This window comes from Natrix helvetica, assembly GCF_964273705.1.
Source record: "Natrix helvetica genome assembly, chromosome: Z".
In the NCBI taxonomy this organism is placed as follows: domain Eukaryota; kingdom Metazoa; phylum Chordata; class Lepidosauria; order Squamata; family Natricidae; genus Natrix; species Natrix helvetica.
The window spans coordinates 141,674,732-141,702,634 of record NC_138554.1 but is presented as its reverse complement, the minus strand read 5'-3'; the positions used below and the strand labels follow the sequence as shown (position 1 = coordinate 141,702,634).

At 50.2% G+C, this 27,903-nt stretch overlaps 2 protein-coding genes across 11 annotated transcripts; both read left to right on the top strand.

Annotated features, from left to right (window-relative positions):
• Positions 1 to 158: 158 nt before the first annotated feature.
• LOC309381559 (GTPase IMAP family member 9-like) lies at positions 159 to 21,520 on the top strand. Its single transcript, XM_081932713.1, has 3 exons — positions 159 to 398; positions 19,228 to 19,282; positions 20,573 to 21,520. Exons 2-3 carry the CDS (start codon positions 19,264 to 19,266, stop codon positions 21,187 to 21,189), a joined length of 636 nt encoding a protein of 211 aa, XP_081788839.1. The 5' UTR covers positions 159 to 398; positions 19,228 to 19,263; the 3' UTR covers positions 21,190 to 21,520.
• Positions 2,091 to 27,733, top strand: LOC309381556 (GTPase IMAP family member 3-like). Of its 10 annotated transcripts, none has more exons than XM_081932710.1 (3): positions 2,091 to 4,508; positions 25,693 to 25,751; positions 26,866 to 27,733. In XM_081932710.1, the coding sequence occupies exons 2-3, from the start codon at positions 25,736 to 25,738 to the stop codon at positions 27,654 to 27,656; spliced, it is 807 nt and encodes a 268-aa protein (XP_081788836.1). In that variant the 5' UTR covers positions 2,091 to 4,508; positions 25,693 to 25,735; the 3' UTR covers positions 27,657 to 27,733. The 10 variants fall into 10 exon arrangements, with proteins under 10 accessions (XP_081788836.1, XP_081788832.1, XP_081788829.1 ...); XM_081932706.1 differs by having other exon boundaries at positions 26,845 to 27,733; XM_081932703.1 differs by lacking the exon at positions 2,091 to 4,508 and adding an exon at positions 22,508 to 23,115 and having other exon boundaries at positions 26,845 to 27,733.
• Positions 27,734 to 27,903: the final 170 nt, after the last annotated feature.

Below are 27,903 nucleotides of genomic sequence, written 5' to 3'. Positions count from 1 at the left end.
AGACACACACACACACACATCACCACCACCACCACCACACCAGGCTCGGTGAAGAGCAGCCGGTGGGGCCAAAGAGGAGCCCCGGCCGGGTGGGAGAGACTGAAGGAATGCCTTTAATTAGATGGGAGAGACTCCGCCCACCCGGAGTGCCCCGCCCACCCCACCTGGAGAAATAGGACATTTGCGCGGCACTTCGCTGAGCCGCAGAAGCCCCTCGCAGCCCCTCGGTGGAGCCAGGAAAGCGGCGGCCGCGAATCCCCCCATCAGCTACGACTCGGAGGAGGGTCTCATGTAGGTGCCTGGCCGGCCGTGCCTCCCCTCGTCTCCGGGGCTAGAAAAAGGGCGCCAGCGATCACCCTCCCGCAGGCAGGAGGAGGGTCGGGGGGTCTCCTGGAACAGTAAGTGCGGAAAGGGCCAAAGATGGATTTGGGGTGGGGGCTGCTTTTCAGGAAAGCTTTAGGGCTTCGGGTCCATCAGGCGAAGGGGCTGCTCTCCCCCCCCCTCCTCCTCCCCCCCTCCTCCCCCCCTTTGGAAAGCCCTTTCAGTTGGACTAGACCTCGAAGGTCCCTCCCACGTTGTTATTCAGCAAGGGTCTCTTGCTCGAGCAAGGGGTTTGGCTAGATGACCTCCAAGGTCCCTTCCAGCTTCATTCTGATTGGTTGGTTGAGGCAGGCTGGAGCTCTGGGAAATAGCGTCATGTTGGGGAAATCAATGTCCTGAAGCCCCCAAAGCATTTGGGGGGGGGATCAGGGTGACTGTCTCCAGGGCAGTGAGGAGGGGATGGTCCTCTTTTAGTGTCCCTCCAATTCCTCCCTGTGTCTTCTGGGGTGGGGGAGTCCCTGGCAACCTCTGAGCAAGAAGGCAGCTTCTCCTTTGGCTGATTTCGGTCTCATGCAGAAACCTTGAGATTTTTTTTCCTGTGTGAATCTTCTGGAAATGGCTGAAGGCATCCGAGGTAAAGTCTTTGGGCCCGGGGAGGGGGTGCTGGGGGGGGTGCTGGGGTAGAAGCTGCTGTACTGGGACAGGCGATTGTGACCATATGTTACTGACCGGGTCCCCTTCCTCTCTCTTCTCCCCCTTTGGGTTGTAGGGTCCGAACAGAGGATTGTTCTGGTGGGGGAAAAACAGCAATGGGAAAAGCGCAACAACAACAACAACAACAACAACAACAACAACAACAACAACAACAACAACAATAATAATAATAATAATAATAATAATAATAATAATAATAATAATAATAATAATAATACTTTAATTTCTAGACCGCGCCCTCTCCTAGAAAGGACTCGGGGTGGTGTACAGTCATATTAAAACTACAATGTGGATACAAAAATATAGATATACATAGATAGACGGAGGAGGTAGGATATACACTGTACAATAATGGTTAAAATTCAAACAAAAATTAAAAATTACCCTTAAAAACTACCCCAAAATAAGATGTTTGCCAGGAGGTTGAAAGTGGGACTATAAATCCGCTAGGCCAGCTAATTGGAACAGGTGGGTCTTAAGATTCTGTCGGAAGGAGCGGAGGTCAGTAGTGGTTCTAATATCGGGGGGGAGGTCATTCCAGAGGGTTGGGCCCATCACAGAGAAGGCCCTACTCCTGGGCGCCGCCCGTTGACACTGCTTAGTGGACGGCACCCGGAGGAGCCCCTCTCTGTGGGAGCGAATTGGTCGTAGGGATGTATGGGGCAGGATGCGATCCCGCAGGTAACTAGGTCCTGTGCCATGGAGCGCTTTGAAGATGGTAACCAACACCTTGAAATGCACCCGATAGACCACAGGAAGCCAGCAATGGGGAAACACAGTCCTGAGAGTCAAAGTCTTTGACTTTGGGGTGTCCTCTGAGTCAATAACAAAGACTTGCCAAAAGGAGGAGACGTTGTGGAAGGGCAGCAAGATTGTGGTTGTTAATACACGGGGCTTTTTCGACCCTGAGTGTGTGCAGAGAATGAAATTGCTGCCCAAGTGAGCAAGTGATCCCCACGTCATTCTTCGGGTGATTCGCCCCGGCCGTTTCTCCCAGGAGGAAAAGGACGTGCCTCACTCGATCAGTGAGATCTTCAACCTGAATGCCAAGAATTGCATGATCACCTTGTTCCCCCGCAATGAGGACCTGGAAGAAAATGGGGGCCTGGAGACATTCCTATCCAATGCAGATGCCTCGCTTGAGCAACAGTTGGGCCAGCGTGAGAATCGCTACCTGCCTTTTGAAAATGGGGTTGGAGAAGCAAAAAAGGCTCAGGGGGCCCAACGGATGGAGATGATTGATGACCTAAGAATGGAGATGCTCCTTGTTACACACAAGAGATGGTGAAGAAAGAGGAAGAGCAGTATAAGGAAAAGAAAGACTCTTGGTGCCTTATTGTCTAACAGACACCAGAAAGTCTTTCTACTTGATCCTCTGCTGCAAGGTGGCAGCTCTCCCAAAGGCCACAGCCCTCCGTTCTGCTCTGAGTTCCAATCCAGACCTCTTCATTTGACCTCCAAAGAACCCGAGTCAGAGATTGGTGCCTGAATCACCCTGAGCCAATTCCTTCTTCCGGGAACCCGGTTTCCCCCCTTGGACGACAGGGCTTTCTTCAATGGGAAGATCCTGCCCCTCGGTATCAACTGGCCCCCCAGCCTAATCCTCTACCAGGCCTGGGCCCATGTCCCTTCGAGAGAGGACACCCTCAGTTTCCCATCTCTCAGTCCTTTGAGGTAGAGCAGGCCAGGACACCACCGACACAAGAAACCCTACAGCTTGTAGTCAACCCCCTCTCCCAATGCCTGAGGGGCCTGGGCAGCATTGTCCTCAGCCCCTGGCCTCTGTACACAGGCCGAGAGAGACGTGCCATGCCCTTTGGATGGTCCCGTTCCTCCTCTTCCTCCTCTTCTTCCTTCCCCTCCCCCTGCTCCTCCTCCTCCTCCTCCTCCTCCTCCCCCCTCCTTCTTTTCCTGAACCAGGTGGGGATGGGGCCATGACACAGAGACACAATGGATAAGGGTGAAGGGTCATTCTCCAAGCTTGTGGGTTGGTTTCCAAATGTTTCATTATCAGGCCAGGTAACATTTTCAGCGGAGTGTTAGAGGGTCTCAGTGTTCCTCTGTTTATAAGGGCTTCAGGTGTGGGGGTGTCGAGTGTGAGTCTTCTGAAGGGTCAGGTTTGAGTCGTCAGAGAGAGGTTTGTGGTGGGTCTTGCGATGGGAAGGTTACTTCAGGTCAGGGTCATTGGAGAGGGAACAGCTGGGGGGCGGGGGGCTTGTGTGGGTTGGTTGAGGGTGGGTACAGTCTCTGGTTGGCTGTGGGGTTGATTTGCCTTCTGAGGGGTTCATAGGGCGGTTGTTGGTGAGTGTATCTCTTGAAGGAATCATTTGCGGAGGGCCAGGCTTCGATGAACTCATGAATGTGGGAGGAGGTAGAGTGGCCAATGAGTTTTGTTTTGCTCCAATTGAAGTGGTGGTGTTTGGTGTCGGTGGGGTTAGAGATTAAGGATCTGGGATCATAGCATTTGATGGCCAGCTGGTGTCCGTGGATCCTGGTTTTGAATTGATGTGATGTTTGTCCCACATAGAATTGGTTGCACTGGTTACAGCTGCTTTTGCAAATTATGTTGCTTCTTTCATCCTTTTGTATCTTCTCTTTGGTTCTGGATAATTCCCGGTGGAATGTGGCCAGGGGTTTGTGGGCTGTTGCTATTCCCAGGGATTGGAGAATTCTGGCTGTCATTTCTGACACCTCTTTTGTGTCTGATAGGGTTAGCTTTTGCCCGGTGTGTTGTGATGTGGATGCTCTGTGTCAGAATATGTAAGTTTTTTGGACAGCTGTTATGGCAAAAGACGTCAACACCCGTTTTCCTTCCACTTTTCTGAGTGTTGTGGAGCTGCCGTGTATCCTGGCCCTTCAGAAGAGGGTGTGGGCACAGCTTGTTTTTTGTGCAGTGTGGGGGGGAGGGGTTTCAAAGCTGAGGATATGGTCCATGTGCATGGGTTTGTGGGTTTTCAGTCCTCCGTTGCCCTGCCTCCTTACGCCAGTGTCGAGGGATGGGACTCTGTTGCGTGTTCCCTTTTCGTGTGTGAATTTGATCCTGGGGACAATGTTGTTAAGCAAATGGTGTGTTTCTTCCATTTGGGAGCTTTGGATGATGATGAAGGACAATGTTCCCTGGTTCTGGGTGGGCGGGGGTAGAACAGGGCTTCTAAAGCAGCCCCCACCCCACCAGAATGCAATTGTACGAAAGGCAGAACTCTGCAGTGCAGTTCACAGCAAAGGAAAATTGTATTAGAGAAAGCAGATAAGGAACCCTCTGAACAACCGTCACACGGGGAAAAGATTAGGAGAGAGCAAGGAAGGGCTGGAGAAGGACCTGGTCCCTGGGACTCCGCCCTCCCTCCCCCGCTGGCCCCATGCCCACCAGCTCTGCAGAATTCACGAGGTTCGTCTTGGAGAAGAATCAAAAGTGAAGCAGGGAACAGATAAGATAACAGCTGCGCCCAGGTTGACCCCGAACAAGGTCCCAGGTAAGCCTGCATTTTATGGCCCTGTTTGTACCTGGGATCCTGCGTGTCCTCACCTGGGTCCTGGAGCTCTTCTAGGGCTGGCGGGGCTGGTGGAGAAGGACCTGGCCCCAGGGACCCCCCCCCCCCACTGGCTGGCCACATGCCAATCAGCTCTGGAGAAATCACGAGATTCCTCCTTGAGAAGCAGCCAAAAATGAAAGGATGGGTGGAAATGTTACATTTTCTTTTTGTAAAGTTTTTTTTTAAATATACATCAACATCAATTCAGGAGCAGTGAAGGCATCTGGGTATCATTCATTTGGATGCAAATAGTAATCGTAGTATTAAAGTAGAATAAAATATGGATTAAAATATAAGAATGAAGACATGGCATAAAAGGGACAGTTGGAAGCTTGCTTAAAGGGACAGGGAAATGTCATCAGCCTTCAACCACAACATGTTCCAGCAAACGTCCCTATGTCAAAAGTCCAAAACCACAAGGTTCAATTAAAGTTCGTTAATGGCACGTAGCCCATACCTGTAACAAAAGGAGAAGTAAGACCCCCATCTCCTTATAAGGCGTTTTTCCTCAAGGTAATCAATAAGAAATGAGTTAAGTGTTTCCTTGTTATGCTGTATTTGAGAATGTATAAGAATGCGTGCTTCGATAATGAAGATTGTTCAGAATTTGCAATGCTAGCTACGTGCTAACTTTCTGAACCTGGCTGCCAAACAACTTTTCCTGTATCCTGAGAAGTCTAAGCCTGTCATTTTCTGCAACAGTATTAATAATATTTGTTCCTTAAATCATACTTTTGTAATTGTAATCTTATTAGACATATTTGTGTTAAAATATAGGCCTTCGTTATTTAGTTGTCCAGCATTTTACTCTGCCATTCTAATGATGATAACGGTATCATTCAAAGGAGGTTAGTGGGCATGCCCAGTGCTTCCTTTCAGCCAGCACCACCAGGAAAAGGGGGCCCAGGGGACGTGGGCAGAGCCAGAACCCAGCTGGGCCATGGTCAGCCTCTAGAGAGCTCCAGAGAAGATGAACCTGGTCTCTGCGATTCAGAGACGGCTGGAGAAACGTCAAAAGTGCCTTTCCTTCCCCAAAGAAGGACCAAAGACGGTTGCCAATGGAGACAGTGGGAAACCTTTCAGGTGGTGTTTGCGGGGTAACCTCACTGGCCCAACGTAGGATTTGTGCCCCCCCCTCACCCCCCAGCAGAGCAAGGTGAATATTCACTGTTTATTTTTACGTCTGTTGTTGGGCAGTTCCTTGTGCTAATATTTGGAACATTAAATGCCAGTCCTGTCTTGCAACTTCTAGGGCGTATCAGTAATTCCATCCCTGCTGTTTCCATCTGCTTTATTAATTATTTGCTAAATACCAGGACATGGGAATAATCTCTGGAGCTGCCTTAGACCTTCCCAGGAAGGAAACAGGGAAACTAAAGTGACCGATACTCTCAATTCTAACACTGTGAGAGACTCTTCATGAAAAGAGCTTGAAATAAAGAATCACAGAATAACCGAGTTGGACTTCCGGTTCCGGCTGCTGAGCGTGACGGGCAGGTTCTGCTCGCCCCATGCACTCCTGGTGGGCTCCCCCTTGATCCGGGGGGCACAGGACGCCCTGGAGAGGCTCCTGCCAAGGGGGCGGCGTAGCGGGGGACCCCCTGTGTTGGCGGCGGCCGGGGGGCTCCCCGCATCGCCCTAGGCATCGGGAGGCAAGACGGGAGGTGCCGCGGCGCCTTCGCGATGAGGCAGCTGGAGAAAATCAAGATCTGAAGGACGCAGCTGCTGTGCGGTGAGGTGGAAACTCTCCCCCCCCCCATTCCCTTCCTTGACTAAAGAAAAAAAAAGACTGTCAGCTTTTTAGAACTAATTTTCAACTTGCTCTTGAGAAGTGTGATTGGAGGGAGGGGGATTTTCCCCCCCCTTGGACAAGAGGCTTGAAACTATTTTGCTCCCTGCCCCCAGAGGAGGGGGGGAGCCCAGCAACGACATCACACTCATAGCAAAGGCAGATTTTTTACTGTAATTGTGAAAATGAGGTGATGATCTGTTTTACTTTGAAAACTTTGAAAACTTTTGGCTTGTTGCCCATGGATCCCGGAGCTGGCAGGGCAAGATGGCACACTTCCGTCGTCTTCACAGACATTGAAATTTGACCCCACCTACAGAAGCTGCCGGCATCTTGTCTTTGTCTCCGTGACACTCAGACAAATCTCTTCCTACATTGTACCCTGGGCATGGAACAAAGGACTTTATTGCTTTATTGCCAGGAGCTGAACTTAGAAAGGACTCTTATCTGCTTGGACTCCCTGCCTCGTAACCTCTCTTGGCAGTCTACCTTCCTAATTGTTTTTTCTCTATATTGACTTTGTTATCTCTTTGCCTACTACTATGCCACCTAAAAGACCCCCACCGGGGAAGCCAGGTTTTGCTGTCTCTGCCCCAACATCTTCAACGTCCAGCCCCAGTGGACAACAGACCTTAACTTCCCTGTTTCAGCCTAAGCCTTCTGAGGTGGACTTTCAACAGATGTTTGAACAACTCTTAAAGGGGCAGGAGTATTTAAAAAATCAACTGAAAGAAATGAATGAGCAGCTTAGAGAGAACCAAGACTGGGTGATCCAAAATTCACAGAGACTGGAACTCTTGGAGGAGGGGACTGCTGAGATGAGGGGGGAGGTGAGGGGTGTGCAGAAAGGGAACCAAGAACTTGAGAACCACCAGATAAAAATGGAATTTGAGAGGATGTCCCTTTTTCTTAGATTTCAAAATGTGATTGAGGCTGATGATAAGGATTTAAGGGATATTATGACAAATTTATTGGCTGAATATATTAAAAGGATAAGCATCAGATGGGGTGGGACATGGACCTGGTCTATAGAGTAAACTCAGCATACGCCAGAACACACAACGTTCCAAGGGAGGTACACATTAAATTCCTTAGAAAGACTACAAGAGATGAGATTCTGAGTGCACAAAGGGGGCAAGCACTAAAATACCAGGATAGAAAAATAGCCATTCTGAAACAGATCCCTAAGGAAGTGAGAGATAAAAGAAAAAATTATTCGCTATTAGTGAAGAAATTATACCAGAAAGGGGTGTGGTTTAGATGGCTGATGCCGGAAGGTATGCTAATATTCTGGGAGAACACGAGAGTTAGAATAAATACAACCATAGAGGCCCAAGCCTTTATGGAAAAAAATAAAGTCCTCCTAGATAAATCTGATGATACTACACCGGGCATACAGGACACGGGAGGGGCCGGAGCTCTGCTGGAGGGGGGAGAAGGGGCAACATCGAGAAAACTCAGATCACAAAAATGAATAAGGAAATCTGTTTGTTATAAAATGATTGAAATTATTTGAAGATAAAAGTTTATATGCTGACAAAAGTACTAAGTAGTAACAATTTAATGTATTAACAAATGAAAGTTATGAGAACGGGGGGAGGGTCCATCTTCTGCATAATGTAACTGCCAAAATTTGTAACTTGTTCCACTACCCCTTTCCTTGTTTATTTTTTAAAAACCAATAAAATTTTGTTTTAAAAAAAAGAATAACCGAGTTGGAAGGGACCTTGGAGGTCACCTAGTCCAGTGGTGGGCAACCTTTTTTTTCAACTGAGCCAAATCTCGCCAAAACCACGATTGAAATTTATTTGGAGAGCCGCATTTTTAAAACCGAAAATACATAGGATGGTACACTGTTTTTAGTTTCAATAAGTTTTTATTGAGAATATTCCGCATGCAAGTATCCACATAGGTCAGGAGGATACAAATAACAGAACTAATAAAATAAAAACTTTAGAACGATATTATTTATCGATAACGTTAAATTCCGTAAAATTTGCCTTACAATGTAGAGAAAATTACATCCTGACAATGACTGACAAAGTCACAACCACTAATGTGAACATTGGCCTTGCATTTCCTTGGATAGTTTGAGTAAGTCAGGTTTGTATGTTGTTGCTTTTAATTTCATCTCCCTCTCCCACTTTCTTTCTTTTTTTCTTTTTCTTTCTCTCTCTCTCTCTCTGGCTCTTTGTCTCTCTCTCCCTCCCTCCCTCCCTCTCTGTCTCCCTCTGTCATTTTCTCTGGGTGTCTATCTGTCTGTCTCTCTCTCTCTGTATCTCTGTCTCTCTCTCCTCCTTCCCCCATCTCTGTCACTCTGTGTGTGTGTGTGTGTGTGTGTGTGTGTCTCACTCACTCTGTGTGTGTGTGTGTCTGTCTCTGTCTCTCCCTCTGTCTCTCTCCCCTCCCTCTCTCTCTGTCACTCTGTGTATGTGGGTGTGTCTGTCTCTCACTCATTCACTTAATCACTCACTCTGTGTGTGTCTCTCTCTCTGTCTGTCTATCTTTCTCTCCCTCCCTCCCCCTCTGTGTGTGTGTGTGTGTGTGTCTGTCAGTCTCTCTCTGATTCCCTCCCTCCCTCACTCCCTCTCTCTGTCTGTCTGTCTCATTCACACACACACACACACGCACACACACACACACACACACACACTGTGGTCACCTTGTTGAGTGTTCCAATCACATTTGAAATGTGATTGGAACACTCAACAAGGTGACCACAGTGTGTGTGTGTGTGAATGAGACAGACAGACAGAGAGAGGGAGTGAGAGAGGGAATCAGAGAGAGACTGACAGAGACGAATCAGAGAGGTACTTTTAACTACCTGGCAGCGGCGTTTTGGCTTGGGGGGCTCCTCAGAACTTCCCAAGACTTCGGAGGGAAGTTTACAGCCCTCCCTCGGAACGCTTCGGAGGGAAGCTTCTTCAAAAGCCCTGGCGAATGACAAGAAGTCTCCCAGGCTTTAATTTGCCGAGCTGTGCGCACGCGCCTGTTCTCCACGCCGTGGAGCAGCGGCGAAATTCTGGGCGGCGAGCGATGATTCCGGGGGCCATCCAGGAAGATGAGGAACGCGAGGGGGGACCCTGCCCCCCCACTGATGGCCCCCGGAATCATCGCTCGCCGCCCAGAATCTCGCCGCTGCTCCACACCGTGGAAAACAGGCGCGCGCGTACAGCTCGGCAAATTACAGCCTGGGAGACTTGTCTCGCCGGGGTTTTGCAGAAGCTTCCCTCCGAAGCCCGAGAGGAGGGAGGGGTGCGGGCGCCCGGCACACAGAAGAGCCAGATTAAAATGTTTAAAGAGCCGCATTTGGCTCGCGAGCCGCGGCTTGCCGACCACTGACCTAGTCCAACCCCTTGGTCAAGCAGGAAACTCTACACCTTTTCCGATAAGCGGCTACCCAGTCTCTTCTTAAAAACGCAAAGTGATGAAACACCCATAACTCCTTGTGGCAAGCCGTTCCACTGGTAAATTGTCCTCACTGTTTGGAAATTTCTCCTTAATTCCAGGTTGTTTCTCTCCTGGGTTAGTTTCCATCCATTACTTCTGGTCCTGCCTTCGGGGCTGGACTCCCCTATTCTTTGGGGTAACCCTCTGACTGCTATCATGTCCCCCCGAGTCCTTCTTTTCATATCCACAACCGTTCTTGATATGTTTTAGCCTCCAGTCCGTGCTGGGATTCAACCAATTCAACAACTGGTTTGATGACTGGCCATTTGCGTACTCACATGTGCTTTTTGCATGCACAGGGCAAAAACACACTTTGCACATGCACACAGCATTCAAACACTGCTCATTTTAAGCTCTAAAACTTACCTTCTATTGCAGCCAGGGACTAAAAGAGCTGAGAGATTCAGCTGAAAAACATAGATGCCTCCAGTCCTCTCATCATCTTTCTTGCTCTTTTCTGCACTTTTTCAGAAACCAGAGTGAATTTCTAGACTTTACGTACCGTGGTCACCAAAATTAGAGGTAATATTCCACTATATTCAGCCTCTTCCCAAGGCATTATAAAGTGGTATTAACACTTCAGGTGATATTGATGATATTCCTCTGGAATCCGGCATCCAGTTTTGGTCGCTGGACTATAAAAAAAGATGTTGAGCCTCTGGAAAGAGTGCAGAGAAGAGCAACCAGGATGATGAGGGAGCTGGAGGCTAAAATATATGAAGAACGGTTGCAGGAACTGGGCATGGCTGGTCTAGTCAAGAGAAGGACCAGGGGAGACAGGATAGCAGTGTTCCCATATTGGGAGGGGGGGATGCCACAGAGAGGAGGGGGGTGAAACCTTTCCCAAACCATTGAATAATGGATGGAAACTGATCAAGGAGAGATTCAACCTGGAAATAAGGAGCCATTTTCTGACCCCATGGAACAGAAGTTGCCTTCAGAAGTTGTGGGAGCTTCATCACTGGAGGCTTTCAAGAAGAGACTGGACTGCCACCTGTCAGAAATGGTGGAGGGTCTCCTGCTTGGGAGGGGAGGGGGGCTGGACTAGAAGACATCCGAAATCCCTTCCGGCTCTCTCCTGGATCGGCACAAAGGCCAAACGTCCCGAGTCACAGCCCAGCAGTTCGGATTTCCCAAAACAAGTGGGGGAGTCTGGGAAGCGTCCCATGGCTCCCTTCAGGGTCAGCTCTAGGGGAACTGTGGGGCCATCAAATTATGGGAAAGGGGCAGAGGGGGCTTCCTACCGGTTCGGCCGAATGGGGAGTAACTTGGCGGCCTGGGTCACTGGAACCGGCAGCAACCCAGGCCTGCCACGCCCTGAACCTGTTCTCCTACAGAGCTGCCATCTTGATTTTCGGTTCTGCGCATGTGCAGAAACATTTTCATTGCAAACATTTATTATTTTTTTCATATTTAAAGGTTTTGCGAATGCACAGAACTTTTTATTTGCAAATGGCAGGCGCGTGAGTGAAGCGAGCGGGTGCGTGCAAAGTTTTTGCGTGTACCGAACTGGCAGTAATGCAAGCAGCAACTCACCCTGGAAAGGGCCCAAGGCAGGGGTGGATTTCTGCTGGTTCAGACTGGCTCGGGAGAACCGGTTGGTGACATTTACCAATCCGGTGAGAGGAGGTTCAACTGATGGACCCAGAAGTAACTTCCGGAATGCTTTCCCGGGCCCTGTCGCTCACTCGCCCTGGCCATCCCATCGCAGCTCACTCACTACCCCACCCATCCGCACTAAACTAGCCCAGCCCGCCGCTCACTGATTGGCTGGAGTCCAGCCAATCAGTGAGCAGGCTGGAGGCAGGCTAGTCTTCAGGCCTTCCCTCGCAAAAGCCGCGAGCTGGCATACACCGCGTGGCCGAAAGGCGCTGGTCGGCGATGGTGCCAGCGGTGGCTTTCACACGCAGCCAAAAGCGGGTGGGCAGTGGCGACGGTGGGCTAGCTTTTGTGAGGGAAGGCTTCAGGTGAGCTGGCATACGCCATGTGGCTGAGAGGCGCTGGTCAATGATGGCAGCGGCGGCTTTCACATGAGGCCAAAAGTGGGTGGGCGGTGGCGTGCTAGCTTTCGCGAGGGAAGGCCTTCAGTATAATTTATTGCTGGTAGAATACTTTGAAATGGTTACAGTATCAATTATTGTTGGTAGAATACTTTGAAATGGTTACAGTATAAATTATTGTGTGCAGAATACTTACCCGTATTTTTCGCCTTATAAGACGCACTTTTTTACTCCAAAAAAGAGGGTAAAAATCTGAGTGCGTCTTGTAAGCCGAATGTAGCCACTGGGTCATCTGAAAATGGGGCAGGCAAAGAGGGGGCTGCAGAGATCGTGATGGCTGGAAAGGAGAGAGGTTTCGCTTTCAGAGCTCCCGCTCGGCTGGGCTCCCGAGAGGGCTTAGGCGGTGGTGGCGGTGGCAGCGGCTCCTCACATTGCTGGGGCGCTGCTTTAAGCTGCCCTCCTCCTGCAAACGAAAGGTGCCTCAAGGCTTTGGCTCCTGAGACCGGTGCGCTGCCATCCAAAATGCTGGTACCACGATCGCTGCAGTGCCTGCTTTACTTGCCGCTTCTCGGGCAGTTCCAGGCAGCAGATATCGTAGTAATAGCATTTTGGATGGCAGCGCACCGATCTCAGGAGCCAAAGCCTTTGAATCAAGTTTGATTGTGTCCCATCTAGCGTTCTCCACCCCCAACCCCAAATCTCTCCGGATCTGCTTATTGCTATTGCTGCTATTGCGCCCAGCTACTGTATCTCTTTGCTGCATGACAGATCCGGGCGGATTGGGGGTGGGTGGGTGGAGAACGTTAGATTGGGAAGTTAAAAGTTTTAGATGAGCCACCGGCTGGAGGGCTGGGGCCATGCAAGAAGCCCGCTCAGACAGGGAAGGAGGGAAGGAGGGGAGGAGGGAGTGAGGATAGACAAGTAAGAGGGAAAGAGGAAAGAAAGCAGGATGGCAGAAGGGAGGTGGAAGGAAGGAAAGAAAAGCAGACATGCTGGAGGGAAAGAGGAAAGAAGGAAGCAGGCAGGAAGGAGGCAGAAGGAAGGAGGGAAGAATGGAACTGGAAGGGAGGCAGGGAAGGAGGGAGGGAGAAAGGAAGGATAGGAGGATAGGGAAAGAGGAAAGAAGGCAGGCAGGCAGAAGGGAGGGAGGTGCAAGCAAGGAAGGAAGCATAGATAAGCAGGAGGGAAAGAAGGCAGGCAGGCAGGGGGAAAGAGGAAGGAGGGAACTGGAAGGGAGGCAGGAAGGAAGGGAAGGAGGAAGGGAGGGTGGAAGGAAGGATAGACAAGTAAGAGGGAAAGAGGAAAGAAAGCATCTGAATGTACTAAACACGAGTCTTCAGGGAAAAGATGGATACATTGTGAAAACTCAGCTGTCAGTTGATCTTAATGTTATGAAATGAAAAGTATGCCATTTGCAATTAACTTGGCATAAAATAATTCATTTGCATTTAATTGTTATTGTTCAAAGAATGTTCGGAAAAATGTTCGGCCCTCCAGCATGTTCACTTCATCCAATCTGGCCCTCTTTGAAAAAAGTTTGGACACCCCTGTGTTACATGGTTGACATAAAATTGTTCTTAAACTGCTGTTAATTTTATACAGTTGATATAAAATATTTTACTATAGTATTTGGTTCAGAATCTTTTTTTTCTAGATTTTCCTCCTTTAAAATTGGGTGCGTCTTATATTCCGGAGCGTCTTATAGGGCGAAAAATACATGGTTGACATAAAATTGTTCTTAAACTGCTGTTAATTTTATACAGTTGATATAAAATATTTTACTATAGTATTTGGTTCAGAATCTTTTTTTCTAGATTTTCCTCCTTTAAAATTGGGTGCGTCTTATATTCCGGAGCGTCTTATAGGGCGAAAAATACGGTAACAACGGTTTTTAAGGATTTTTTTATTTATAGAATATCTTTATTTTATTATTTTTAGTGAATTTTTATTTTTTAATTGTTTATAAAATATATTTATTACAAGAAATGTTATTCCTTTTTGCAAATGTTTTCTTTGTGATGCAATATGTTGCTTTTAAGTGTTCAGGCCAGGTTTATGTGTCTCAAAGTGGCTGCTTTTCTATGGGCAGGCCAGGTTGGCGCAAGGCAGATTTGCCAGATTTAGTGTGTTTCACCCTGGTTGTTTAGGTAATTGTGAGATGGTTGCTGGTTCTGTGAGCTTCCTGGCACTGTCCTTTATAATTTCCCACAATGCCTTGATGGTTTTTATTCCAGTGGCTTTGTCTTTCCTGTCCTTAGTGTAATTGGCGGAAAACTGGTTTCATTTGCAGTCTTTTGGGGGGGAATTCTTATTTTTTGGTGTTTTCCTGGCACTGTCATAGTTTGTGTGGGTGTGGGTGTGTAATGTCCTGCAGTTATCTACACATTAATAATGATCAAGTACTAATAATATTTCCTTACACATTTTAGTGACCTTTCCTTACATAATTGGTGTTTTCTTTCATACTTTTGGATTTCTAATTTCTGTTTCTGTTAGTTAGCAATTGCTAAAACAAATCCCACGTGAAAAAGTATTCAAAGCCTTCTTGATTTTAATTGTCAATTTATTTATTCCTGCCCATTGTAATATTTATTCATTTTCATATCTCTGTTTTTCCACTGTTGTGCAAACAGAATTCCAGCAGCTGCTAACATGTGTAAAATTAAATATATATTGTACTCCCTTTCAAATAGCCAACAAAACGTTTCTGGTTTTAATTCCATATCTTGCTTTACCATTGCTTCTAACCACTAACTTCTGAGTAGCTACTTGGACCGACCTAAGTAGTGAAGCTAATTCATATATTCCTGTTTTTTGGAACTGAGAACTAAATTTCAGAAAAAGGGAATCTGTATTGCTCTGGGAATACCTATGACATTCATTCTTGAACTAAAGACTATATCTTTCCTGTTTGTTTATATCTTTCCTGTTTCTCATCCTTCCTGAAAAGACTGTCCATTGTTGGTTGAAAACAGAGGTCCTTTCTGTTACCTGTAGTCCTCAGCTTACAACCACAATTGAGTCCAATATTGTTTTATTTCTTTTGCAGTTAGGATTATTTATTTTTGTACTTATTTTAATCTTATTGTAGTTCATCCATTGGGGCAAAGAATTCAGTGACATCGTCTTGGCCACTCCCACCCGGTCACATGGCCGGCTAGCCTCCCACAAAGTAGGCCACACCCACAGAGTAGGTTCCAATTTTTTTTGAAACCCACCACTGGCGGGCAGCAACCTTTCTGGGGAAGAGGGCTCTTTCTGGGGGGGTGGCTCTTTTGGGGGGCTCTTTCTGGCATCCCCTTCCATGCTGAGTCTCTGCTGAGGATGCTAATTGCACCCACACCCCCTAATCCCCCCCCCATTCCTTTTAAGAGCTTCCGATAACTTTTCTTTCTCAGGTGGGGGACGCTTTGGGAGAAGGTCACCCGTCCCTTTCATTCCTGGCCATGCCGTGGAGGGAACGTTCACCTTCGGCCGCCCCACCTGCTAGTTAGAGGGCGGAGAAACTAGCTTCCAAGTTCTGCACAAGCAAACAAAGCACAGAGGCACCAGCAAGCCCATCCCAAGAAACAGCTTTGTGTTCTACTTTCTCCCAGCAGGGATTTTGAGGAGTGGGAGATCTGAAGTGGGATGGGATGGTGGATTGGAGGAGGGATGGGCACCGAGAGAGGTTAAAATCCCAGAGGACAGAAAGGACAGAAAGAGAGAAGGGAGGGAGGGAAGGAGGGAGGGCAAAGGATGGAAGGGGGGAGGGAGAGAGGAAAGACAGATGGAGAGAGGAAGGAAGGAAGGAAGGAGAAAGGGAAAAAAGGAAGAGGAGGGAGGAAGGAAGGGAGGAAAGGGGGATAGAGACAATGAACGAAAGAAAGCCAGCGCTGACCCCCTGCCGCCTGTTCCCTCACCTTGAAAGTGCAACACACACACCTTCCCCCCCACCCCATTTGCAAAGGTGAGCCTGTCTGTCGTGCCCTCCTATGCAGCCCCCCTCCCCCCCCCCGTTGCTCTCCCACCACCTCACCTTTCAGCCTTAGCTTCCACTTTCGGCCCAGGAGTCACCTGCTTCCTGGGACTCACCCAGCGGAGGTGAGTGTTGTGGGTGCGGCATTTGTGCTCTCTGGCCCACGATCGTCTGCCAGGCTGCTCCGCTGTGCGATCGCCTGCCGGACCCAGTAGGAAGTTCCTCCTTCCTGAAAAGGGTCTGGGGGCAGCTCAACCGGGGAAGGGAGGGGGGAAGAAGCCCCTCCCGGCCCCTTGCCTCCCTTCCCAGGGCTCTGCGGTTTCCTGGCACAGAAGCTGCGCCCTTGGTGAGGGTCTTGGAGGACCGAGGCACATTGGGTGGGGGTCTTCTTCGCTCAGCTAACATAGCGACTAAATCAGTGGATCAGCGAAATGCTGCAGACACAATAGACTTAGACTTCAACTGGGCATTCGACAGAGTAGACCACGACATACTTCCTGGTAAGCTAGAAAAAAGTGGGAGTAGGTAGCTTCTCCACCAGATGGATTTGCGTCTGGATGACAAACTGCACCCAAGGAGTTGTCCTTAACTGGTACTACGTCTATACGGAGAGAGTAATCAGTGGGGTACAACAAGGTTTCGACTTAGGCCTGGTACTCTTCAATATCTTCATAAACAACTTTGTTGAGCAAATGGAAGGGGAACTTACCAAATTTGTAGAAAATACTAAGCTGGCAGGAATAGCCAACGCCCTAGAAGATAGGCTCAAGATCCACAAGGATCTCGACAGACTTGAACCCTGGGCCCTAACTAACAAAATGAATTTTGATGTGGAGACAAGTAAAGTCCTACACTTAGGCAAGAAAAACCCAAAGTACACATACAGACTTGAGTGAAACCAGGCTTAATAGCAGTACCTGTGAGAGGGATCTTGGAGTCTTAGTGGACAGCTAAATAGGACCCACCAGTGTGCAGTGGCAGTCAAAAAAGCCAACACAATCCTAAATTGCATTAACAGAGGGATACAATCAAGATCAAGGGAGGTACTAATACCCCTCTATAAAGCCTTAGTAAGGCCACACCTAGAGTCCTGCATCCAGTTTGGATCACCACACTATAAAGAAGATGTGGAGACTCTAGAAAAAGTGCAGAGAAGAGCAACCAGGATGATGAGGGGACTGGAGGCTAAAACATACGATGAACGGTTGCAGGAACTGGGCATGGCTGGTCTAGTGAAGAGAAGGACCAGGGGAGACAGGATAGCATCTTCCAGTACTTGAGGGGCTGCCAGAGAGAGGAGGGGGTCAAGCTGTTTACCAGAGGACCTGAAGGCCAGACAAGGAACAATGGATGGAAACTGACCAAGGAGAGATTCAACCTAGAAATAAGGAGGAATTTCCTGACAGGGAGAAGGATCAACCCATGGAACAGAAGTTGCCTTCGGAAGTTGTGGGAGCTTCATCACTTGAGACTTTGAAGAAGAGCTTGGACTGCCATTTGTCAGAAATGGTTTAGGGTCTCCTGCTTGAGAGGGGGTTGGACTAGATGACCTACAAGGTCCCTTCCAACTCTGTTAATCTGAATCTGAAAATCTGTTCAATCGTCACAGCAAAACCAAGGCAGCCTTTTGGCTATGGGGAGACATATTTCCAAGCCTGTTGCACCCTCTGGTGGTGAAGAAAGGAACTGTGTTCATTGCAACTCGCACCCTAAAAGACCTAAATGACAAGAAAATACTAATGATAATGAAAAGTCCGCCCCCTCTTCCATTTGGGAACCCCAGGAAAGACTCAGCAGGGCCCGCACTGTGACTGATGCCCCTCACCCACTTTCTGGGCAGTGGGGCCCTTTCTCAGTCAAACCAGAACCGGCAGCTCTGCCCAGCCCAGAACTTGGACCGCGGTCAGTGGGTGGAGTGTGGGCTGTTCTTCCATTCAACCTCTTGGGGGAGCTCTGGTTCTCCCTGCTTATCCAGCAGCCTTTGGGGGGTCTTTGCGGGATCCAGGAGGAAGGAACCCCCTTCCCCAAACTCTTTACAAGGGTGGTGTCAGGTTTCCAAAAGATGCCCTAATTAATTCATGAGTTTCAAGCCAAGTTTCAAAAGAAATCCAGTCATTTATTAGGAATAACATTTCAGCAATACCCCATTGCAGTCAGATCAGACCTCACGTACGTTACGGCTGAACTTTGCTCCTGTTTTCCCCCCTCCCCTCAGTCTGTGTTATAAATCACATTACCCAACAGCCTCACAAGCCTCCCGTGGTGATCTTGAGATCTGATTTTAGCCGAAGGTATGCATGGAATGCACTCTCCCCTTTCCTCACCATGGCAACTCGATAACAGACATGGAAATGCTTTATGACAGGTGATCTTTGAGAGCGGTACGGGTCTTCCTCCACGTACGACCACAATGCAGCCCCAAATATATGTCGCTAAATGAGGAATTGCTTAAGGGAGTGTAGGAAATTAAAACCCAGCCCTCTTGCAGAAATTGAAATATCCTAGGAAATATTGAAAAGGCAGAATATTTCTCTGGATGTGAAAAGAAACATGTTTCAAAAAGAGAAGGTAACTCTCCCTGCAGCTTCCTGCCCCCACCTTTTGTCCATGAGCCATTAAACCCTGAGCCAGTCCCTTTACCTAATAAAGAGTTCTTCTCCCCTTCAGCTCCAGAGTGATGGGATTAAGGCATGATAATATTGGCCCTTTGCCCGACTCCCCACCTGGCATCTGAGAACTCAACCAAGCCTGGATTCAAAACGCAGCCTAGAGAGTTGCCCCTGCATGGCCCCATGGGAGTCTGACAACCAATCAGAATACACTTCTTACACAGGAACAGGAAACAGAGAGGTGGGGGCCGAACAGGACCTTTGCCTCATTTGACAACTTTTCTCGCCATGGTCGTTAAGGGAGTCGTTCAACTCGGAACTCAGTTCTTAAAGTGAATCCAGCTTCCCCGTTGACATGGCTTGTCGGAAGGACATAAAGGAGGAATTGTGTCATCCCGGAACAGTGCGACCGCCGTAAATATGAGTCCGTTGTCAAGCCTCCAAATCTAAATCGCGTGGACCATGGCAATTGCGCCCAGGGTCGTATGGGTGAAAAATGGTCGGATCTCTGTTTTCAGGGCAGTTGTAACTTTGGTCGCTAAAGGAACTGTTGAAACTCGAAAGCTAGCTACCCAAAGTAATGATGCTGGAGAGGGGAACACTCCTGGAAAAGGGCCCCCAGGAAAGGGGTCCAGGAAGGGTTATGAACTGTCTCCCAGGACAGCTCACTGATGTATCAGTCAGTCTGTGTTCTCCAGGAACATGTTGACTGTGCCTTGAAAGCAATGGTGGGGGTCTCTTTTGGGGCCACTCCAATTCCTCCATGTGTCTTTTGGGGGAGGCATGCGAGCTCCGGGCAACTCCCGAGCAAGGCAATAGGTCTCTAGCTGATTCTCTTTCGCTTTTCATCCAGAAATCCCCAGATTCGTCCCGCGTCGATCTTCTAGAAATGGCTACAAGGATCCAAGGTAACATCGTTGACCTCATTGATGGGGGAAGGTCTTCAGGGGGCTCCTTTTCCTACCTGAGGGCAGAGGAGATCAACCGTCCCACTAGGTTAGAAAGCCAAAGAAACTCCTGGGACGTTTTTAAACCAAGAGTACAACTTTACCAAAGATTCCCTTTGGGTACAGAAGGAGAAAACCCAATTCTAATGATTTCATACGCAAACAGCATAGGGAAACTTTCCCTGATCATGCTTGACCTGCCAGTCTCTATGGTCCACCAATCATTGGCATTCACTTTCTTTCGGGAACGAATTGGCTATTTTGGACTTTCCCAGACCAATGGCCTTGTAGTGTTGGGTCTTCCTCGCATTCCAGTAAACTCCTCCCCACCCCCACCTCCACTCCTGTTACAATTATTGGATTGCAAACTAATCTGTGTCGCAAGCAGGGACATGTGTTCAGAAGAGGAAGGGGAGGCAGGGCCTCACCTCTCTTCATGAAATAATAGTATATAATATTATATACTATATATATATATAACTTTATAATATTATATACATCCATCCGGCCGCGCCCGGGAGCTGCGGAGGCAGAAATGTTGTCGGCGCTCCCGGATGACGAAGCCACAAAAGCGACTGGGGGAAGGTTCTTGTTGTTTCCCAGTCACTTTCGTGGCTTCGTCATCCGGGACAACCGACAACATTTCTGCCTCCACAGCTCCCAGGCGCGGCCACACGGATGTAGCCAGAGCGACGCCGAGGCGGTCCGGGCGGACGAAAGAGCGAGCGAGGCAGCCTGATCCTCAGTCGCTCGCCCGCCATGCTGCCTCGGCGCCACTCTGGCTATCTCCGTCCGTCCGCGCCCGCGAGCTGTGGAGGCAGAAATGTTGTCGGCGCTCCCGGATGACGAAACCACGAAAGCGACTGGGGAACGACGAGAACCTTCCTGCCTCTGCTGGATTTCGCATGCTCCTCGCGACCGCAATATGCAGTCGCGAGGAGCGCACAAAGTCCAGCAGAGATAGGAAGGTTCTCGTCGTTCCCCAGTCGCTTTCGAGGACTGCGGAGCGCGAGCCGACGGAGCACACTCAGGAAGGCGGGGAATGGGATCACGTGTGCTGGAGACTTAGGCAGCCTCAGCCTCCAGCACACGTGGTCCCATTCCCCGCCTTCCTGATGACATCACCAGCCTCACCAGCCATAAACCTCACCGCACGTCACTGGTCGCAAGTGCACCATGACAGACAGTCTATGACGGTTGAATGCTGCTGACCAGGTCCCCTTCTTCTCTCCTCTCCTCTTTGGGTTGTAGGGCCCGAGCGGAGAATCGTCCTTCTGGGCAAAAACGGAAGTGGGAAAAGCGCGACGGGAAACACCATCCTGGGGAGCAAAGTCTTGAAGTCGGGGTTGTTACCTACCTCAGGAACAAACACTTGCCAAACGGAGGAGATTCAGTGGAATGGCAGGAATATTGTGGTTGTCGATACGCCTGACATTTTCAACATGCTTTGGCACTTGGGAGATAATGTAGAACTCTGGAACTGTGTGAAGTTTTGCCCTCCAGGTCCCCATGTTATTCTGTGGGTCGCGCATCCTGGCCACTTCAAGCAGGAGATGGCTTCGCAGATCCGAAATATTTTTTGGCGGAACGGCAGGAATTATCTGATCATCTTGTTTACCCGCAAAGATGAGCTGGAAGGTGAATCTTTTGAAACCTTCACATCTGACGAATTTGTGAAAGAATTTCTTGCAGAGTGTGGGAACCGGTACCTGCTTTTCAACAACAAGGCCGAAGGAGAAGAACGAGAGGCTCAGGTGGCCGAACTGATGAAGACGATTGATCAGCTCGTACATGAGAACGGAGATGCATCTTATTACACGGAAGGCATGCTGAAGGAAGTCTTCGAGAACTTTAAAAAAATATATTGATTTCTCCCAGTGTTCTCTTCTCTAACAGAGATCAGAAGGCCTCTATGCTTGATCCTCTGACCCACACTGGCAACTCTCCCAAAGACACAAGAAATCTTAGAGCTTGACTTTATGGCAGTAGCAGAATCATGAAAACATCTCCCCGTCGCTCGTTCGGGCACCAAAGAGCCTAAAGGGAGGGCAGCCTTCAGGTTCTTGCTCACCCCTTCCTGTTTTCCTGGGGAAAATTCATGTTTTCCTAACAGTTTCCTGATACATTCCCTCCTTCCATTGGCCAACGTGGACTCAGTAAGGGGGCCATTTCTGTTTCAGTCTTATTCAATCTTATTAAATCTCCTCCTTGCTTATGAAAGAGGCTGCGTGTGGGTTTGGGGGGGGGATTGAGGGGAGAATTGGTAAGACAGGTAAGAGTGGTCCACTCAGCCCCATGTCTTGACATGCGCAAAAGGCCAAGGGGTGGGTCAGAATAGAGGGTCTCGCCGAAGCTGACTTCAAGAGCCAAACAAACCCAGGGGCCCTGGAACCGGACATTCCCTTCTATGAAGACCCCACCGCTCTCTTTTCTTCCAGCTGCCCAGCCAAGGTGGGCTCTGAATCCCCTCTCCAGGTGTGCCCCAGGGATAAGGGCCAAAGTGAGGGGGTGAATCTGCTCACAACGCCCCCCCCCCCCATTCCCTGATCAGGACCACAACATACCCAGCAATTAGCGTATACAGTGATGGTGTCCATTATCCACGGCCCAGGAATTGGGGTTGGATGGGGTGCTTCAGACAATTCCCCCAGGGCCACATGGGAGCTCTGGAAGAGGCTCCTGACCCCCAGAGCAGAGGGGAAATTCAGCCGGTTCTGACAGGTTTCCGGTAGCGGAAATTTTGAGTAGTTCGGAGAACTGGCAAATGCCACCTCTGGCTGGTCCCGCCCCCATCTATTCTCTGCCTCCCGTGTCCCAGCTGATTGGGAGGGAATGGGGATTTTGCAGTACCCTTCCCCTGCCATGCCCACCAAGCCATGCCCACAGAACCGGTAGTAAAAATGTTTGCATTTCACCGCTGCCCCAGAGCCCCCTTCAGGATGCTGGCGAGGTCTGGGGGGCATCCTAGGGACCCTTTGAGGACTCGGGCAGGGGCACTGCAGGACTTTGGGGGCCGAGACCTACCCCCTACCCCAAACAGCAGCTTTGCCCAGGCAGGAGGAAGGCATTTCGATCTATTTCTAAGGGATTGGGAAGGCTGCCCACTTCAAAGTTCCCTGATTTTGTTGTGGAAATTGAGGACTCAAAGACCAGCTCTTTGCAATGCAAGAAAGTTTATTGCGCAGGTTCAAACAGCTAAAACAGCATATGGGGGGTTTGAACCCCGAACAGTCTCAAACAACAATCTTATATAGTCATTTTGACGTAAGCATATACGCAGGCATACATTTGCTAAATTGATAAAAGGAGAAATGGAAAAGTACAGAAAAAGCCGAGAATAAAAATACGTCAAGGAACATTTAACATCTGCGAGACAAACACGGGACTATCCCCTGTCCTAGACAGATAACAGGATACACCCCTCATGGTCTGTCTGAACATACAGATAAAAATATATAAATGTCATGCCTCATTGATCCCACCCTGCCTCTGTCTGCAAATATCTTTTTCCTTGACCAGTCTTTGCAATGTTATAATGAACCAAAGTCTGAACCAAGATTCAGGGCCTGTCTTCCCTCCTTCCTTAATTTCACCGCCATGTTGGAAGGCAAATCCATCTGGTTCGGTTCCCAGCTGGGAGAAAGACGTTGGACATAAAATGGAGGCCGGAGGCTGATTGGAAAGAAGGTCCATTTATTGACGAACCACAAAGACGGCGTGCGGTGCTGTGTCAGCTGACCCCACTAGCTAGATGAGTGCCGGGATTTTTATACAGGTCCCAAAACGCTGCTGGGGTGAGTGTGGATTGTGCAATGAAGGGGCCTGTGCTCTGGAAGACTGTCGGGCAATTCCTATTGTGGCTTAATGGCTTTTGTCCTGCGCTGGATCTTGGGCGAGGGGCTGCCTGTTCTAATCCTACCCCTCTGCTCTTCTTAACCCCAAGGAGTTTCTCGAAATGTCCCGTCTCAAACGGGTTTCTGCTTGCAGTATTTCCTTCACGTATGAATGGAGCCATCTAGATAGTTGACTTCCTCTTTCCATTAGCTCTTTGATCTCCTCAACTGCTAGACTAAGAAAAGCTGGGAGGCTCTTAAAAGACACATTTTTCCTTGTGGGGCTTTTAAGCCGCAATTTCCACAATGCCCCCCCCACTTTCCTCTGAAAACCTCCCCCCCACACTGAAAAAACAGAGACTCTGAGAACTGGGAGGGGGGCGGCTTGGCTTTCAGTACCGGGGAACTAGGACGGGGGCTTGGCTTTAATGGAATGGCTGGGTAACAGAACCCCCTAAATGCTGTTACTTTCCCCCAAGAAGGGATGGGGTCCTTGGTGGGGAGGTGTCTTGTTTTCCCCTCCAGCACCCCCAAATCTGGTTCCTGCTTCCCTGGAAAAAGAGTGTGGTGGTGGGCTGGTTCCTCAATGGGGTGGGTTGCCAGAGGGAAGAGGCTCCCTTCAGATGACAGGACTTTCTCCAAGGACATAGGGAGATCCTCCCCCCCCCTCCCCCCCGCACTCAGTATCAACTGGCCCCACAGCCTAATTCTCTACCAGCCTGGGCCCTTCGGAAGGACGCTCGCTCTCTCGGGCTTCCCATCCCTCAGTCCTTTGAAGCAGACCAGGCCGAGAACCCACCAACACAAGAAATATTCAGACTTTATTGGATTACAGGAGCTGAATTTTGAAACGTCCCCCCCTTAGCTCCGGTGGGCACCCAAGAGCATCAAACCAGGCAGAGCGGGCAGCAATCTTTCCCGGGGGGGGGACTCCTTTATGGGGGGGCACCCCCTTCCATGCTGCAGCCTCTGCTGAGTATGCTAATTGCACCAGTGCCCCTCACCCCGCCCCTTTCCTTTCAAGAGCTTCCGATGACTTTTTTTTCTCAGGTGGGGGCGGGTGGGGCAAGGAGCCGACGCTTTGGGGGAAGGTCAACCCCCCCTTCCATTCCTGGCCAACCCGTGGAGGGACCTTCCCCTTCGGCCGCCCCACCTGCTAGTTAGAGGGCGGAGAAATTAGTTGAGACTTCAAGTTCTGTATAAGGAAAGCGGCCAAAGGGACAGAGGCGCCTGCAAGCCCATCGCCCTGCAGAGGTGAGCAAAGTTTCCCCCTCCCCCCCTTTGCATAGGATAGCGTCCAGCTGCCTCCACCCCACCCGCGCCCCGCTCTGCAGCAGCTGGCATCCCAATGTTGTTCTTTTGGGGTTGGTCAGGCGGAGGGGGCGGAAGGACCCCCTCCAGTGGCCAACCGGAGTCCAGAGAGACCCTCAAAGGCCAGCATCCTCCTCCCCTCCCCAGCAGAGGCGGCTCGGACCATACCTGACCCCCCCCCTCCCGTCCTGCCGCTCTCTGTAGTTGTGGGGGCAGCCTTGCCAAAATTTCTCCCGGTCCCCGGACGCCCCGAGAAACGCAGCTCTTCCAACGCGGCCCCTGAATCCCAAGCGCAGGAGGGGGCAGTGGAGCTTCAGGAAAAGGGCCGGCCCCATTCAGGGCAAGGGGCTTCTACCGGAGTCAGCCCGGCGGATCCGCTGGACAACTCCGCTCTGCTGGGAAAAAAGAGAGGCAGCGAGCGCCGGATCCCCGGGAAGCTCTTTAGCACCATTTGCAAAGGCGAGCCCGTCTGTCATGGTCCCCTACGCTCCCCCTCCCTCCCTTCCTGTTGCTCCGCCTCCTTTCAGCCTTAGCTTTCACTTTCGGTCTAGGAGTCACCTGCTCTCTGGGACTCACCCAGCATACGTGGGCGGTGGATCTGGCCCACGAGCGCCTACCGGATCCAGTAGAAAGTGCCTCCGTCCAAAGAAGGGTCTGGGGGGCAGCTCAACCGTGGAAGGGAGGGGGGAAGAAGCCCCCTCCCGGCCCCTCGCCTCCCTTTCCAGAGCTCCGCGGCTTCCTGGCACAGCCGCTTTGCCGGCGCAAGAGCTGCGCCTTAGGGGGGAGGGCTGGAGGACCGAGGCATATTGGGTGGGGGTCTTCTTCCCCGAGGAGGGGGTCCTGGGAACCCGCACACCCCGCAGCCCGCCTCCCGGATCCCTCCCAAGCATCCTGCAGCCGCTTTGCAAAGGGGGCTTGCGGTGGGGTCCGGAGATGGGAAGGGCAGGGAATTGGGTCTGGGGTCTCTAAAGTAGAGGGTGCTAGAGATGGATTCTGCTCAGCTTTGGGTCTTGCCTGTCCAAAGGGCAACCATGTGAACGGCTTTGGGGATGCCGACGGAAGGTGGCTGTGCAGCTGAGTGGTCGTGTCTGGAGGGGAGAGCCTGCCCCTTCGAGAGCCCAACCATGGCCTCCTGGGATGGACAGACCCTCCTCTGGAGCCCCTGACTCAAGCAGGAAGAGAGAAAGAGAGAAAAAAACAACTTTGGGTTCTGCTTTCTCTCAGCAGGGATTTTGAGGAGTGGGAGATCTGAAGTGGCCTTGGAGGAGGGATGGATGCCGAGAGAGGTAACAGCCCCCCTCCTTTCCCCCCAGTTCTTTCGTATCTTTCCTGGAAAATCCAGGAGAAGGGAGGGAGGGAGGGAGGGAGGGAGGGAGGGAGGGAGGAAGGAAGAATGAGGGAAGGGAGAGGAAGAGAAGGAGAGGGATGAAGGAAGGGAGGAAAGTGAAAGAAAATGAAAGAAGGGAAGGGAGGGATGAAGAAGGAGGTGAGGAAGAAAGCAGGGAAGAAGATACCAGTAGGAAATGAGAGAGGGAAGGGAGGGCAAGAGGAAGAAGGAAGGGAAGAAGAGAGGGAGGGAGGAAAGAAAAAGAAAAAGGAAGAAAGGGGAAGAGGGGAAGAAAGGAAGGTGGAAGACAGGAAGGAAGGAGAGGGAAGAGGAGAGGGAAGGAGGAAGAAGGAGGGAAGAAGAGATAGGAAGGAAGTAGAGAAAGGAAGGAAGAAAAAGGAAAAAGGGAGGGAGGGAGGGAGGGGGAAGGGAGGAGAAAGAAAAGGGAAGATGGAAAGGAAGGAAGGAAGGAGGGAAGAAGAGGAAAGAAAAGCAGGGGAGGAAGGGTTGAGTGAAGGAAGGAGGGAGGAAAGAAGGGAAAAGGGATGAGAGAGTAAGGAAAGAAGAGGAAGGGATTGAGGAAGGAAAGAAAAGGGAAGAGGGAAATGGAGGAAGGGAAGGAGAGAAGAGGAGAAAAGAAAGTGGGAAAAGAAGGAAGGAAGAGGAAAGGGGAGGGAGGGGGAGGGAGGGAAGAAGAAAGAGAAGAGGAAAGGGAAAGGGAGAGGGAGGGAATGAGGGAAGAAGAGAGAAAAAGAGAAGGAGTGGGATGCAAGGAGTGAAGGAAGGTAGAGAGACAGAATGGAAGGAGGTAACGTGGAAGGAACGAGAGGGGAAGGAGGCAGTCAGGCTTAAGGAAGGAGAAAGAGGAAGAGGAAGGAAGGAGGAGGAAAGAAAAGAGAAGTGGGAAATGGAGGGAGGGAGGAAGCAGGAAGGGAATGAGGGAAGAAGAGAGGATAGAAGGAAGGAAAGAGAAAGGGAGTAGAAGGAATAAGGGGGGAAGGAGGAAAGAAAGAAGGGAGGGAGTTCTACAATGGATGTCAGCATTTCTGTAGCGTTGTCTTCCAATCTCACAGGGGAGGAACTCCGGCTGATCCTGATCGGAAAATCCGGCAGTGGGAAAAGTGCCACAGGCAACACCATTCTCGGACGAAGAGAGTTTGAGTCCATCTTGGCGGCAAGGACCACCACCCTGAGGTGCCAAAGGGGGCAAGGAAGCTGGCAGGGTACCAAGATCTCCGTGGTTGACACGCCCGCCATCTTCGATTCTGACAACTATACGGAGATTATGCGACGTGAGATCATGGCTTGCGTAGAGCAATCCTGGCCTGGCCCCCACACCCTGATTTTTGTAACCCAGGTGGGGCACTTCACCCCAGAAGACGTAGCTGCCACAAAGCATGTCCAGGATGTCTTTGGGGCTGAGTCTACCAGCCACACCATCATCCTGTTCACCTGCCTGGAGTACTTGGGAGGCAGCCCACTGGATGAGTACGTCACACAATCCGATGACAGGAATTTGCGGGACCTGATCCAGCGGTGCGGAAACCGCTTTTGTGGGTTCAACAACAAGGCCTCGGGAGCCGAGCGGGAAAAGCAGGTCTCGGAGCTGATGGAGATGGTGCAGAGAACCGTTTTGGAGAACGGCGGGCGATATTACATCAACCGGCTGTACTTGGAGCCCAACGTACGGGACGAGCACGTCCGGATATTCATCGAGCAGAACCGAAAGCCGCAGGAAAGCATCACCAACCTGCTCTTCCTTCTACCCCAATTAGACTTTTGGGTTGACGGACGGGTGTTTGTCTTCCTGAGAAATATACTGCTCGCCGTGTATCGCTGGTTTATCCATAAAGTGTTTGGATGACGACTTCATGTTGCCTCCAAATCCAGATTTTTAATTGTGCTTCCTTTGTTTGAGAAATAAACAACTGCAGAGCTGCAGAGCTGGTGTCCCCTCCACTTCTCTGTTGCTTTTGACTGCTGAAATCTCTCTGTGTGGGGGAGTCTTCCTCGCCCTTCCTGGGGGCCAGTGAGAGACTCGGGTCCTTATCTTTGAAGACCCTGCTCCACCTTCTCGAGGGCAGCAGGATCTTGCCCCATAACCCTCATGT